This window comes from Hirsutella rhossiliensis, assembly GCF_020360975.1.
Source record: "Hirsutella rhossiliensis strain HR02 chromosome Unknown scaffold00004, whole genome shotgun sequence".
NCBI lineage: Eukaryota > Fungi > Ascomycota > Sordariomycetes > Hypocreales > Ophiocordycipitaceae > Hirsutella > Hirsutella rhossiliensis.
The window spans coordinates 2671357-2686454 of NW_025408670.1; the positions used below are offsets into that span (position 1 = coordinate 2671357).

Below are 15098 nucleotides of genomic sequence, written 5' to 3' on the forward strand. Positions count from 1 at the left end.
TCACGCCCGAAATTGGCAAGCTTGGCGGCAACTTGAGCGCCTGCTCCTCTGTCTTTCTTCTCAGGCGCTGGCCATTTCACAGGCTCTCGTTGCGGCCACGACCGTTTCCTCTCTATTTTCATACGCACTGCTTTATCTCGTTCTTCGACGTTGGACGCATCTTATGGCTCTCTTGAACGCATGGCTCGGATGACTCCGAATGGTGGCGAGGTCTCGGCAGCGGCAGGCTTACCTGTCCCGCCTGTGGCTTCTCTCCTTTCGACACGCATCTGAAAGGCATGTCCGGTGATTTGCCTAGTTTGACCATTGCATCATCCACGAGTTGGAGGCGAGTCCCGGATCTGAGCCGGCCCCACCCTCTCGGGGCTCACGGGAGCTCCCTCGAATGCGAGAGCCTTGATGTACGCAAGCCCGGAAGTCAGCTCGACTCTATACTTTCGGGACTTTGTGCCAGTCGTTGCGGTACAGCTGCGTTCCCTGAGCAGGCATTTCCTTTTTTCCTTTGATCACTAATAACGCAAATTGACGCTCACAACATTCGGGTTCTGCTTTTGATCTGGGGTCGCCAGGAACGGCTTCTGGGGAGGTATCAGGGGTAGAGGGGCCTGCTTAGGCGCCTGGAAAGCCGTGTTCCCGAGGCGCTAATGGACATGGACGTGGCAACCTATCAACTCTCGTCATCTGCCCTCGACGTCACATGAGCCAAGCTAATCGCGCACGGTGATCTTGGGCCAACGATATGCGTGGTCTCGGTGAGGCATGGGGATCTGGAGGTGGGCATGACATTCAACACTACCGCAAACTGGGGTACCTTGGGGCTTGAGATTGTTCCGCATACCATGGGTAGCCCGTACGGTCTCGCGTTTCCCATTTCAACACGATGCGCCCTTCCCGCCGTCGGGGCACCAATAATCGGGACTTTGGCATCGAGGCTTTGGCGGCGGTTGTTCATGCTCGGCAACGGGTGTAGACGTCTCAAGCTGGGATTTGACAGGCCAGTCACGCAGCACACGCTAGGTAGTCTTCGTTTATTTTAAAAATTGTTTGGCGAATGCGCGTTGACGAAGTCATGTCCCAGTGATTTCGCCGGAGGTGATGTCCGATTTGAAGGTGCTCCGAGGCGGTATTGACTGCGCTAAGCTACGTAGGCGAGCTCGGTCGCGTGAGCGTGGCGGTCGCACTAGGATTGTAGGCGGGCCCGTGGGAAGGGGCATCAGCGAGGCAGCATGCGAAGCAGATGACGGCCCTGGTCAGAAGCGCACGGTGATGGCATACAGGTCGTATTCTTGCGCACAGACGGATAACGAGGGCGTATACTCCGTTTATATATATATATCTTGAAGGCGGGGAGCAAGCAATGAATATCTGACTTTTGGCGTTATGTATGCATGCCCGATTAAGTATCCTCAGGTACCGACGGATAGCGCCTGGGCCCGCCTGTACTTGCCAGCCCCCCCTCTTCCGAGGCACGGAGAAGCACCGAGCACCAGCACCAAGCACCAGCACCACGCCGCCCGTTCGAGGAGATGGGATCGGCATTGCACCTCCAGATGGCAATGTCGACGAGCGTCGACCGCAACAGATCAATCATGGCTCCCTCGACGCTTGACCTGCTGGTACTGACGTTCAATTGTGCCAAAAACCTCATCAGCCCCGGCATCTTTGCCTCCCACCTGCAGTCGGCATTTGCGCAGAACGCAACGGGACTGCCCGACCTCGTCGTCCTGTAAGAAGGGCCGTCCCCGTTCTCACTCACCGACCCGAGGGCCCTCCTTTCTCAGATTCGCTAATCAAGCAATCGCTGCGTCTCAAAAGCTCTCTGCAGGAGATCGCGCCGCTAAGCCAGGCCTTTATCGGCGACTACTTCCTCAACCCCTACTTTGCGCGCTTCGACGAGGCCGTCAACCTCGCCGCGATACGGCACGGCGACGCGCGCGATGGACGTGACACGGTGTCGGTTCCGCTGGCGGACGAGACTGGGAGCGACCGACAGTACAAGCTGATCAAGGCACACAACGTCGGTTACACGGCCATTATGCTCTTTGCCAAAGACCCTGCGCGCCTACGAGACCTCAGAGAAGCCGAGGTGGGCTTCGGGGCGGCCGACATGGGGAACAAGGGCGCCGTGGGGCTGAGAGCACTGTATCAAGTGGGCGACGGAGAGCGGTCGACGGAGCTGACCTTTGTGGCGACGCACCTGGCCGCCATGGAGTGGAATCTGCCGCGGCGCAATGCCAACTGGGCGGCCATCATGCGTGGCCTGACCTTTGAGAACCCCGAGGAGGTGCTCGACAAGGTGCGGAGCAGCGAGGGAGCGTCAACGCCAGAGAGCTCCGAGGGCGATGCCGCCCAGGAGCGACACCACCTGCTGCAGGACGAGCACCACAAACAGCACCTCGAGTTGCGGCGGCAGCTCCACGACATTTCCGTCTTTAAGTCATCCTCACACCTCTTTGTCGCCGGCGACCTCAACTACCGCATCTCGACCACTTCACCGCCTCCCAACGCTGCCTTCCCGAGCCTCGATCCGGAATCCGAGCACCACTACCCGAACTTCTTTCCCTTAGACCAGCTGACGCGGGAGCGAGCTGCGGGGAGAACACTGCATGGCCTGACGGAACACGAGGTGCGCTTCCCGCCGACGTACAAGTACATTGCGCGGCCGCCGGTCGGCGGGCAGACAAAGGACGCCGAGGAGACGGAGGTGCGGTGGAAGTTTGCACCGCATCGATATCCGAGCTGGACAGACAGGATACTCTACCTCGACGTGCCCACGTGGGTCGGGTCACACGGCGACGCCCCACGCGTCAACGTGCGCGCCTACGACGCCATGCCCGTGGTGCGGACCAGCGACCACCGGCCCGTCTTCTTGCGCGTCGATGTCCCCTTGATCTCGCCCGGCGATCTGGCACCCCCGGCGTCACTGCAGAGCAACGAGACCGATGCCGCAACGGACCCCCGCCTCCGGCTGCCGGTGGAAATCGACCCTGAGGCCTGGGAGCGACGCAAGGCTGCCCGCCAAAAGGAGCAGCTCGTGGGGTGGAGTATGTTCCTCTGGAGCACCAAGGAGGGAGCGTGGATCCTGGCGACGTTGCTCTTGGCTGGTCTGGGTGGGTACTGGTATTATCAGACGGCCAAATAGACGGGTTGACGCGGGAGTATTCTCTCCGACTTGTGTGGAGAGGGCCGGCTTGCGACGCCAGAGGCCGGTAAGCGGGATGAGGTTTCTTGGCTGTTCTTTGCTTCTCAACGCGCACATACATGGACAGACATAAAAGGCGTCAGAGCACCGGAGCACTCGGTTGACTTTGCCGCCCTGTTGGAAGGTTGGGGAGATATCTTGATAGAGGTAGGGCATTACGAGACAAGGCGTGACTTTCATTGCTTAATTATCTCCGCTCGATCTTCTTCTTTGTCCTTCAACGGACAAGCTACAGTTGGACGGGCTACATGGTGGACTTTATTTTCTCTGTTAGCGGGTTGTCACCTTGCCCAGAGAGGAGCAGGAAGAGGATTCTTGGTGGTGCACGAATGACGAGGCGTTTGGCGCGCAATTTCATTTGGCATCTACAAGTTGCGTCTCGCGATAGACAAGACGAATAATACAGAGCCGACAGACCTTGACCGCCACACACGGGCACGAGCCATCAGCGTCGGCGTGTGACCGTGCGTGTCCCGCTCGCCGACGTGGAGAGTGGCATTTCCAGGCCCGAGCTTCTCTTTCTCTGCCACCAAAAAAAGAGAACAAAAAACACACAAATAGACTTGGCTGGCACCTCTAACGCCGGACACAATTTATACGAAGATTCATGGAGTAGGTGGGCAAGATGTGGTGGTTTGAGATGGGACAGGGACGGGGGGGAAAGAGACAAGATGGATAGGTTGGTAGATAGGTCAAAAGTCTCGAAAGCAGTCATCGTACTGCTGGGCCATGGCGGGCGTGTAGTCGCTGCGGCCGCCCTCGTCCTCGGGATACGTGTCGAAGCACTGGGCGTCGCCGGGGTAGCGGACGGGGGGCACGATGGGGCCGGGGCGGCGGCGGCGGACGAGGTCGTCCCAGTCGACGTGGCGGAAGAAGGGGTGGGCCTTTACGCGGGCGGCGCCGCCGCTGATGTTGCCGAGGCGGCGGGAGCGGTCGGCGGTGCAGAGGGAGCGGACGAGGCTCTTTGCGTCGTCGGATATGGGGGGGTCGTTGGGGAAGGTGACGGGTTTCTCGACGATTCTGCCTCTTGGCGTCAGCGGCCGCTGGGCTGCAGGAGAGGGGGGTAGGACTGGGGGTAGGACTGGGGGATACGCACTGCCGGTAGATCTCAATGGGGTTCTGGTGCCAAAAGGGCGGGTAGCCCGTGAGAAACTCGTAGACGAGGATGCCGAGGGCCCACCAGTCGACGGCCGTGGTGTGGCCCTTGTTGTGGATGACCTCGGGGGCGAGATACTCTGGGGTGCCGCAGAGGGTATACGTCTCGACGGGGTGGTTGTCGCGCTTGCCGAGCCTCTTTGCGAAGCCAAAGTCGACGAGCTTGATGTGGCCATCCTTGTCGAGGAGGAGGTTCTCGGGCTTGAGGTCGCGATAGGCAACGCCGTCCTGGTGCTCGTGGAGGTACTCGAGGACCAGGACAATCTCGGCGGCGTAGAAGCGGGCGACGTGCTCGTCGAAGCGGCGCAGCTTGCGCAGGTAGCTGAAGAGCTCGCCGCCGGGGACGTAGTCGAGCAGCATGTAGAGCGAGTCGCGGTCGGAGAAGGAGGCGAGCAGGTGCGTGATGAAGGGGTGGCCGGCGACGTCGGCGAGGACGGCGCGCTCGTGGCGGACGTGGTCGACCTGCTTGAGCTTGACGACGTCGGCCTTGTGCAGGATCTTGAGGGCGTATACCTGGGCGTTGGGGTCTTGGTCGAGGGTGGTGGTTGCCGAGGCCGGGCGGACGAGGCATACGCGGGCAAAGGTTCCTGCGGTTCCAAGAGTTCAATCGTGGCTTCAGACCGACATCAGCAAGCAAAATGGGAGACGGACCTGTGCCGAGTGTCCGGATGAGCCTGAAGTTGCTGGGCTCAAACTTGCGCGTCGGCGGCAGGGACGCGGGGCCCCCGGCGGCGGCGTCGCGGGGGTCGGACTGGGCGTGGGCGTGGGCGTGGACGTGAGGTCCGGAGGCCAGGGCCGTCGTCGTCGTCGCGGGCGCCGGGAGCGGCGGGTTGGCGACTGTGACGGCCATGGCGACGGGTGGCTGACGAGGCAGTACAGGCGGAAGTTGACGGCGAGGAGGTGGTGGTGAATTGGGAGAGAGCGTGCGAAGGATGTTTTGCGTGTGAGGCCTGTAGCAATGAATAGCAATGAAAAGCAAAAGACTTTTTTCTCCCCGAGATTGCGTTTCAGGTGCCGTCCATGGCCGCCGGGGTGAGCAGAGTGGGAGACGAGAGGTGGAGGCGCCGGAACGGAAGAGACGGAGGGCTCGGGAGGGCGGGCGGCAGGTGTCAAGGTTTGAGGGACGAGGGTTCCGCAGCGAATCAATTGGATTGGAACCGACGGCGGCCAGAAAGGAAGCTCGTTCAGAAGACACGACAGGCTGGTTCAACGATGACGACGACGACGCCGTTGACAAAAAACGGCCTTGATTCGGGGAAATTGCTCGACTATGGCGCGGGGGTTGGTGGAAAGCGGGGGAGGGGGGGAAGGGGAGAATCAAATAAAGGAGGGAGAAGATGACGGCGGCGGCGGGAGTGGAAGGCAGCGGAAGGCACTAAAAGACTAAAACGAGGAGAGAAGACCACGGACGAGGCATAGCACGAGGGTATAGCACGAGCAAGGGAGCCGTCCTCCGGAGGCTGTTTTTTACCTGTGGTGGAATTGGGCGCGTGTAAGTGGTTCCGATGCGAACGACGGAGCCGTCGCGGGGCGGGCTATGACGCAACCGCCGGGCCTCAAACGCACCCCACACACATCCAGTCGGATGGGTAATTAATTAAGTTAATTAGTACAGTGCAGTCAAGGTGTCTAACAAGGTGGTGAGTCTAAATCATGTGCCTACTCCTTCTGTCTCTGGTGTTGCGCAGGTGTGGGCGCTGCAGAAGACGAAGATCAAAACCGCCCAAGTCGGAGTGCACTGAGAACAAAGTCGGATGAGGGAGCCGAGCTGGCCCACGATGACGGCCAGACGAATGCTTGACACTGATGCGCATGACGTGGGCATTGAGTCGGGGGCATTGTCTCAATCACTGAGTCGATTCGGGGCAGGCAGTTGTATGCATTTATTTCGCATGCTCCATTACGCCCATGCCGGCCGGCGCTGGTCTCCATGCAAAGCTGGACCTGCATTCGACCCCAAGAATGAATTCAAGGCCTCGCCGTGGAGACGCATTACTGTGCCCATGTCCCCCCCACCATACGCACTTGGACTCTTTTGATGCTGTTGTTTAGTAGTCGAATTGATGAAGAATCAAGAGTCCTTGTCTTCTACAGCGCATTATAGCCAAGGCAAGGGGGGGGACAAGGGCGCTGGTACCTGCTGTAGGCTCTCCATTAGGTACTGCGCGGGGACTTGCCGGGGCTGGTATGCTGCCACTCCGCTACGCGCATCCCATACCGGCCACGGCACGCACCTGCGTTCATTGGATTCGTACAGTGCTCTGGTACTGCTGCTGTGCTGGCTGACGGCTCGGTACCTGCCTTCCATGCCTAACTAGTACCTAGCAGGCGGTACTGCCTAAGTATCTAGTAGACGACGCGCCCTCCTTCCCACCACCCTGATTGACGCGTCTTTGATTTCGTGTGGTGGTTGGCAGGCGCTGTAGTAATCCGCCACAGCGCCGGGCGCTAGTGACAGATTGTACTGTACAGTGAGTGAGCGGGCGGGGCTCAGCCCGTACCTCAGCAGTACCGAGTAGATTCCCCACCCCTTCCATGGCGCCAGCCGCACCCGCGGCCCCTATGCGTCCTCGAGTCAGATCCTCAACCATCCTTACCGCTGACGATCTCATCGTCGTCGTGTCTAGCCAGACCTCGTCTCGTCGGCCGACCCGCCTCGCTCCAGCCTCGAAAAGCCTCTCTCCTCTGCGCTCACCACAGCCGACGCCCCTTCCCGCCTCCTCTCCTTCACGCGTCCCGTTCCCTCGAGCGAACCAAGAGCACGAGGAAAACATACCGAGCAGAGCACCGCCATGCGGCGCCGCTGACCGCAGACATGTTCTCCAACCTGACGAACATCGTGCACAAGGCCCAGCAGCTCATTGACCCCACCCAGGGCCTCAATCTCTCCAGCTCCGACCGCAACCCTTCCAAGGCCTCCCTCTTCCGGAGCCAGTTCCGCCTGCCCGCCTCCCAGACGCCCCTGTGCGAGATCAACGCAGAGCTCACCATCCCGCCCTCCAACGCCACCCGCGGCGACAGGGACCGCCATCGAGGATGGCACTACGCCGGCAAGCTTCACCTGTCCGAGGCCTACATGTGCTTCTCCACCACGCCCACCAGCTTCCTCCAGTCGGCCAGCACCTCGACCTCGTCCGCCTTCACCGGCCAGACCCACGGCGCCGGGCCCAGTGGCAATGGCTTCACCTTTCCCCTCTGTGCCATCCGAAAGGTCGAGAGGCTCAACAGCCAAAACTTTCAGGTGAGCTGCGCATGACTCCGCCAGAGGAAAAAAAGACTCGTCGAGCTGACTGCCGCCTGCCCAGTTCGCCCTGGCCATCACCACCTGGAACGGCCTCCTCACCGAAAACTTCAAGGACAAGGAGGCCACCAAAGACGCCAAAGACGCCAAAGACTCGCGAGACCAGCGCATCACCATCCACCTGGCCGGCTCCCGACCTGCCTGCGAGAGGTTCTGTGACGGCCTCAAGCGGGGCCTGCGCGCCGGCGTCGGCAATGTCGCCAAGCTGCGCAGGGTCGTCGCCGAGTGCTACTCCGAGCACCTCCTCCGCCCAGAGGACAAGAAGACGGCGAGCCCTCCCGACGCCGGCCTCGGCATGGTCTTTCGATATCCCGGCGACCCCAAGAAGCTGCGGGACCGCGCCAAGATGCGCCTCTGGGCCGAGTACCTGCGCGACAACGGCCGAAACGCCACCCTGATGCGCCAGCCCACCTTCCACAAGCTCATCCGCGTCGGCCTGCCCAACCGCCTCCGAGGCGAGATATGGGAGCTCACCTCGGGCTCCGTCTACCTGCGCCTCGAGAACCCGACCCTGTACGCCGACACCCTGGCCAAGTTCGACGGCCAGGAGTCGCTCGCCATCGACGAGATCGAAAAGGATCTGAACCGAAGCCTGCCAGAGTACCCCGGCTTCCAGAGCGAGGAGGGCATTGGCAGGCTGCGCCGCGTCCTCACCGCCTACAGCTGGGTCGACGCCGACGTTGGCTACTGCCAGGCCATGAACATTGTCGTCGCCGCCCTGCTCATCTACATGTCAGAGTCCCAGGCCTTTTTCCTGCTCTCCGCCCTGTGCGATCGCCTGGTGCCCGGGTACTACTCCACCACCATGTACGGCACCCTGCTCGATCAAAAAGTCTTTGAGTCCCTGGTCGAGAGGACCATGCCCATTCTCTGGGAGCACCTCGTCAAGAGCGACGTCCAGCTGTCCGTCGTGTCCCTGCCCTGGTTTCTCTCGCTCTACATCAACTCGATGCCCCTCATCTTCGCCTTCCGTGTCTTGGACGTCTTCTTCGTTGAGGGCCCCAAGGTCTTGTTTCAAGTAGGCCTCGCCATCCTGCGCATAAACGGCGAGGAGCTGCTGGACGCGGCCGACGACGGTGCCTTCATTTCGGTCCTCAAGTCATACTTTGCCCGGCTCGACGAGTCGGCCCATCCCAAGTCGGAGAACCCCAAGCTCCGCGCCGTCACCCGCTTCCAGGAGCTCATGGTTGTGGCCTTCAAGGAGTTCTCGGGAATCACCCACAGCAGCATCACGGAGCTGCGGCTGAAGAAGAAGGATGCGGTTCTCAGTAACATTGAGAACTTTGCCAAGAGGACGGCCATTCGCAACCTGGGGCCGGACAGCAAGCTGCTGGGCCCGGACGAGCTGGGGGCGCTGTACGATCGCTTCTACAGCGTGCTCTACGAGCGACAGCAGAGGGAGCAGATGGTTCAAGAGGAGCTGCAGCGGCGGGCCAAGTCGAGCAGGATGCGGGCCTCTGAGATTTTCGCGCCCACGCCGCAAAATCAGGTCGAAAAGGGCCGCGTCGCGCTCGGCTCGAGCACGAGCCTCATGGACTACGACGCTTTCCGGGAGTTCCTGGCGGGCATGTCGCGATGGGCCATCTCCGACTCCCCCAACCACTCGAGGCGGCAGACGGGCACGGACACGGACAAGTTTGGCAAGTTCAACAGCGCTAGGAGGGCTCAAGATCTGACGTCGCCGTGGGGAGCCGGGCCAGAGCCCGCCGAGCATGATTTCCTGCAGCGGCTGTACAAGAAATGGGACGTCGACGGGAACTCGGCACTGACCCTGCAGAACGTCGTCACGGGTCTGGCGGGCATCAAGGGGAAACACGACATCATGGGCACAATCACCTACTTTTTCGAGCTCTACGACGACGACGGCGATGGCAGGGTAGACCGAGAGGGGATCCTGCGGATATCCGAGGCGCTCCTGTTCCTGTCAAGACGCGGCCTAGAGGGTACCCTGAGCTCCAACGCCTCCAGCACAGCCCTGAATGGGGACACGGGCAGTGGCCAGGAGTCTCAGGGCAGCCTCCCTGCTAGCGCGCCGGCAAACGAGCGGTTCCTGGGCAGCGTGAGCGCCTTTATTCGACGGTGCTTCGAGTACGCCGACGCAGATCATCCTCAGAACAAGGCCAGCGGGGAAGACACGTCGTCGATGTCCCAAGGGGGGGCCGCCGACTCGAGCGCCTTCGCCATCGGGGACGACGAGGACGACGAAGACTTGCTCGAGCTCGAGGCGCCCTCGGACTCTCCCGCGAAAGCAAAGGAGGCCAAGGAAACGTCTCCGGACCCGGATGACACGGCCCCCGCTACAGGAAGCGGCGCTACCTCCCGACGCAGGGTGTCCAAGGCAAAGTCTGAAGCTGCCAATGCCGCCCTGGACCCGGCTCATCCCCTTCACATCACCCTGCCGACCTTTAGAATGGTGGTGCTGGCCGATGAGCTGCTCGAGCAGTTCTTTGAGTCGTCTTTCCCGGCATCGTTCCACGTGGTGGAGGGAGTGAGGAGTGCTGCGGCGACACCGTCAACGCAGTCTTTGACGACGTTCTCGAGCCTGGGCTTCGGCGCCAGGTCACCGGTGCCGATGCAGCCGGGCCCGCCGGGAGGGGGTCGCGGCCTGCGCGGCGTGCTGGACAACATCGTCACGGACGGCATGCGGGTGGCGACGGAGGTGCGCAGGCGCATGGAGGAAGCCCAGAAGGAGCTGGAGAAGAACGCGCTGCCCGACCAGCGACAAGACGACGACGACGAAGACGACGACGACATTGGCGTCGCGGTGGGGGCTCGCAAGGGTCCCGGCGGCGGCAGTCAGGACATTGAGCGGCGGTCTGTCAAGAGCACGGATCGCGACCTGCTCGACGGCCTGGACGCAGAGGCCGGGGCGCCGTCCAAGGACGAGGAGCAGAACCTGATGGACATGGACCCGGCCGAGGGGAAGCGCCCGGCCGAGGCGTCGGCCTCGTTGTCGGGAACGGGCGTGGTGGAGTTTGAGGGATGAGCAGACAAGGGGAGATGGGTCATGGGCCGCAGCAAATGGCAAGCTGCGGATGCCTGTGTGATGACGGGAGCGGCGTCATGCGGCAGACATGTTGTTTATCGGCTCTTCTGGGAGCAAGAGAGGGAGAGGGAGATGGGCGGGCGCAAAGGTTGCGTTGGGGGGAGGGGGATTTATAGGTTGAAGGCATCATGGGAGTGTTTAGGGAATTAACTGATGAATTGGGCCATGGACATCATTGTCTTGCGCGCTGTGTGCACGTGGCAATCGGATGCTTGGCCGGCAATTCAAGTCTCTCTGTATGTCCTTTGCCATCAGGGACTTGGGCGAGAGTGGTTGTGCTGCGAGTCGTGCCCGGGATACGCATGAGTGTTGGGCGGTTTCATTTACGTACTGTACGTTGAGCCGAGGGCAACACCTCTGCGGTTAGAGCATTGGAGCTTCCCCTGTGCCCCTCCTCCGGATGTGACGCAAAGTAGGTACACGGTTGCATCACCTCGCATGTCCCAGCGGGCTCCAGCAATCATCACCGACAGCCACGACTTGACGCTGTCCCAATCCTAGTTTTCCCTCTCGAGCTGCCGACAATGTCTTCGGTTCTGATTGTGGGTGCTACGAGGGGCCTGGGGGCAAGCCTGGCCAAGCAGTACGCCGCCCGTGCCGGCGCCGCCGTGTACGGCACGACGCGGTCCCAGAGCGTGCCCCCTGGCTTCCCCCCGCAGGTCAAATGGCTGCCCGGCATCGACCTCATGGACGCGGGCGTGGGCGAAGCTCTCGTCAAGCAGCTGGGCGACGCGAAGCCGCTGTCTGCCGTTGTGCGTGTCAACTCCTTCCGGTTTCAACCTCGACGTCACTTTTAATGGCTGACCCCCCAGTGGCAGATCATCACGGCGGGCCACTTCACGACCGAGGACCTGACGGCCGACAAGGGCCCCAACTGGGAGGAGGAGCAGCGCATGTACACGACCAGCTCCATCGCGCCCGTCTTCATCGTGCACCGGCTCGTGGGTGCGGGGCTCGTGCACAGCGGCTCGCGCATCGTCCTGGTGTCGTCCGAGGCCGGCAGCATCGCCCTGCGGCACGCCAAGGAAGGCGGCGGCAACTACGCGCACCACGCCAGCAAGGCGGCGCTCAACATGGTGGGCAAGCTGCTCAGCCTGGACCTCGGGGACAAGGGCGTCGTCGTCAGCATCGTGCACCCGGGGTTCATGCGCACCGACATGACCAGGGGGGTCGGCTTTGATCAGTACTGGGACGCAGGCGGAGGTGAGTTCGGGCCCCGGGTTCAGCAGCAGCATGGGCTAATGGCATGGTGAACAACAGCGGTCACCCCCGACGAGGCGGCGACGAGCTTGATGGCGTGGACCGACGAGCTGGACATGTCCAAGACCGGCGAGTACTGGGCTCCCAGGGGGCCAGGTGCGTGTTGCCCTGCCCCGGACAGCCATTCGTCCCGGCCAAGTTTACGGTTGACCTCGTTGCTAATGGCTCGTGATCAACAGGCGATATTGGGACGGCGGAGGCGGTTCTCGGACAGGGACTTGGCACTCCGCTGCATTTACCTTGGTGATGGGTAATTAGAAGCCGTCTTGTTGCTCGCCGTGGCTTCTGCTCACTCGTCTTGGTCCGTCGTCGAGTGTCGTTCGAACTGACCAGCGTCTGCGGAACTTGAGGCTGTCTTGACGTGCCTCCCCCACACTCGGAGTCGCAGTCGTAGTGAAGGCTGGAATGGAGATGCTCGAGATAACGGGCTCTCGCTAGACAGATGAAGCTAAAGGCGGTAGATGGCGGCCCCCTTTCATATTGCCATGCTTTCCAGGCCGGGCGGGTGAGACAGCATGGGCAGGTGGCTTGGCTGGAATTCGACAGCATGTCTCGTGCCAGACACGGCATTATACATTCGTGCTCGCACCGCATAACTGGGCGAAACCGTTGAAATCGACAATAACGAGAGCGGGGCGGTGGATGGGAGAGCCGCCCGCATTCCAGGGTCTCTTGTCATCCATGCTGCAGCAGCCTGCGCACAATACGATGCATGTACGTGCGCGAGGATGCCCGGGCATGCACGTGTATTGATATTGCTTCCTCCCGCCGTCTGCCAGCGAGCGGGTCGCGGGTCGGACGTTCTCGTGTTGGGGAATGAATTGATTACGCGAGGGGGCCACTTAGAGACGATTGGTTTCGTCATTGATTTTCCACGGCTGTTTTGGCGTGATGCCGTGCTTGATGCTGTGCGTGATGCCGTGCAATCGTCCTTTTCTGGTTGTCTTTCGAGGTGATGGGCCGAGGAAGCGTTGTTGACACTGTGTTTACTGGTAGTAGCTTGAGGCCCGTCGGGGTGTGATGAGCTGAACCGGTGCCGGGCACTAATAATTGTTCCCTGGGCCATTGAACCGGCACCTGACTTCCCCTCGTGACTTGTCGGGCTCCACTCTCTCAGCGCGCACGCACGGCGCGTAGCCGCACAGGCACATGCTCAAGCTACTACAGTAGAGGCATGTCACTGCGGAGGGGCCCTGTAGTCTTGTACATACTGTACAAACTGACTTTGGCTGTCGCGTTTGGCGTGACATGCAGGGGACGTCATGAGCGGGCCAACATTGGGGGGCACAACGTCACTGACTTTACCTCTACGGAGTAGTATCGGCTCTGGCCTCGCACTTGGAGCCCGGAAAAGGCTTGAATTGCCCGGAACTGGTGGACGGGAAGAAGGGAAAACAGGGGAGAGATTGGCGCAGAGTCCGGTGCTCAAGGTACCTCGGTCAGCCTTCCCGTAGTGCTACCTCTGTAACTACTGTACCTGCAATTACGGCCTGCCTGTGGCCCCGGGGATTACAGCGAGGGTGCATCGCTATAGGCGGCTCGCTCGGTTCTCTGAATAGCGCCAAAACGGCAGCTGAGCGTGAGGTTGGGTGTTGGGTGGTTGCTGCCTTCCATCTCCATAGCTTCCTCTTCGGCCGAGTCAATCGCTTGGTACAGTACGTTGGTCGTCGCCCGTAGCTTCCTCCCGAGCTCGCTCTCACTCTCTTCCTCGGCCTCATCTTCCTCCCTTCCTCCCTCCCTTCAACCTCACTCCCCCCTTTCCCCGCCCTCTCAGAGGCCCTTGATCGCTCGACTCGCCGCAAAGAACAACAAGCATCTGCTCAACCATCATCATCCATTGCTCCTCCCGGCCTGCAGCCGCCTGTGCCGTCGCCGCAGACGAGCAAAACGACACATCGGTTACGCACACAGACAGCCGCCCGTCACCACGCTCGGTTCGTGTCTGCATCGATACTCTGCAGCATCTTTGTCGCCCTCTCCTCGCCGTCTTCGATATCTGTCCCCCGCTTTCTCGACAGAGGCCGACTTTCACGATACATGCTGTAGGTGCGTTCGGGGCGATCAAGGGGAACAACAACAGAACAGCATTCAAAGGCGCTCGTTCAGCCCATTCATTGGGTGCACCAACGTGACCTGAGCCCTCCTGTTCCCTCCCCCCCTCCCAGTGCGGGCCCTGGACCGGGACTGGGTTCATCAAAGGAGCATTATTTCCAACTCCACCGTCCATCCCAATTCGTGGTGGCTCGCTGATGCACTTGGCCCCCCATTCCCACAGGCTTCACAATTCAGCAAGAGCCAAGGACTACGACGGGTAGCATGAGACGCTAGACCTCGTCGCCCATACCTCACTCACCCCTTTGTCGTATCATCGACCTCTGGACCAAAATTCCGGCTTTGCACGCCTGCCGACTACGGCCCGTCCGTTGCCTCGTTTCCTTTGAAGCCCTCTCCCTCTCTTGCACCGACTGAATCAGAGCGCCAACGCCCGACAAGACGCACCCGCGGTGGGACAGGCAGAGCGGTGTATTGGCAGCCTCCTGCAGATCGCCAGGCCTTTGTTGTCTGCGCAGCGCAGCGCAGAATTCCACGTCACAGTCGCAAGGGCCGTGGCCTGCCGATCGACACACCGCGACCCCGTCCCCAGGACGAAGCCCCTTTTTTGGGAGCTGGGGCCTCCGTTGACTGGCGGTAGCCGCTGCTTGCCCCGCTAGCCCGTCATCGCGGCTGATAGCATCTCCTTGGCTGCTTAGTATGACGCTGGCCTTCTCTCGTTTGCACGTCCACGACTTTTCATCGCCCTTCTGCAACGGCTGTCAGGCGATCAGCGTCACACTCGTCGTCGCATCCTCGTTTTTGTTGGCCCATCATGTCCTTCTCGGACGCTTCGAACCCAGGTAAGCCCCGCCGCGCGCCACCTTCGTTTTGACTTTCATTCCACACGGCTTGGGTTTCTGCCGCCCGCACCCCCGGCCGCCATCCTCCCTCCCTCCCTCGTCAACAAGGGAGCACGCACTCGCCTCCAAGCCAGCCAGCCATACCGTCGCCCAACCGCCAAGCACGGCACTCTCGCCATCGGTCCACTCATCGGCTACCCTCCTGCTGCATCACTGGCGGGCGGAGATTGTCTTGTTTCA

At 61.1% G+C, this 15098-nt stretch overlaps 4 protein-coding genes across 4 annotated transcripts; 3 read left to right on the forward strand and 1 right to left on the reverse strand.

The window, feature by feature from the left end:
- Positions 1–1589: 1589 nt before the first annotated feature.
- Positions 1590–3142, forward strand: HRG_04501 (endonuclease/Exonuclease/phosphatase family domain-containing protein; the record flags this gene model as incomplete). The annotated part of the gene is made up of 3 exons (XM_044862972.1): positions 1590–1726; positions 1816–1920; positions 1984–3142. 3 exons carry the CDS (start codon positions 1590–1592, stop codon positions 3140–3142), a joined length of 1401 nt encoding a protein of 466 aa, XP_044721586.1.
- A 752-nt stretch (positions 3143–3894) lies between these two features.
- Positions 3895–5207, reverse strand: HRG_04502 (kinase; the record flags this gene model as incomplete). Its single annotated transcript, XM_044862973.1, has 4 exons — positions 3895–4222; positions 4299–4870; positions 4931–4944; positions 5009–5207. The coding sequence occupies 4 exons, from the start codon at positions 5205–5207 to the stop codon at positions 3895–3897; spliced, it is 1113 nt and encodes a 370-aa protein (XP_044721587.1).
- A 1965-nt stretch (positions 5208–7172) lies between these two features.
- On the forward strand, positions 7173–10644 carry HRG_04503 (rab-GTPase-TBC domain-containing protein; the record flags this gene model as incomplete). The annotated part of the gene is made up of 4 exons (XM_044862974.1): positions 7173–7598; positions 7663–9298; positions 9359–10422; positions 10483–10644. The coding sequence occupies 4 exons, from the start codon at positions 7173–7175 to the stop codon at positions 10642–10644; spliced, it is 3288 nt and encodes a 1095-aa protein (XP_044721588.1).
- A 584-nt stretch (positions 10645–11228) lies between these two features.
- Positions 11229–12211, forward strand: HRG_04504 (short chain dehydrogenase domain-containing protein; the record flags this gene model as incomplete). The annotated part of the gene is made up of 4 exons (XM_044862975.1): positions 11229–11456; positions 11523–11907; positions 11965–12060; positions 12144–12211. 4 exons carry the CDS (start codon positions 11229–11231, stop codon positions 12209–12211), a joined length of 777 nt encoding a protein of 258 aa, XP_044721589.1.
- Positions 12212–15098: the final 2887 nt, after the last annotated feature.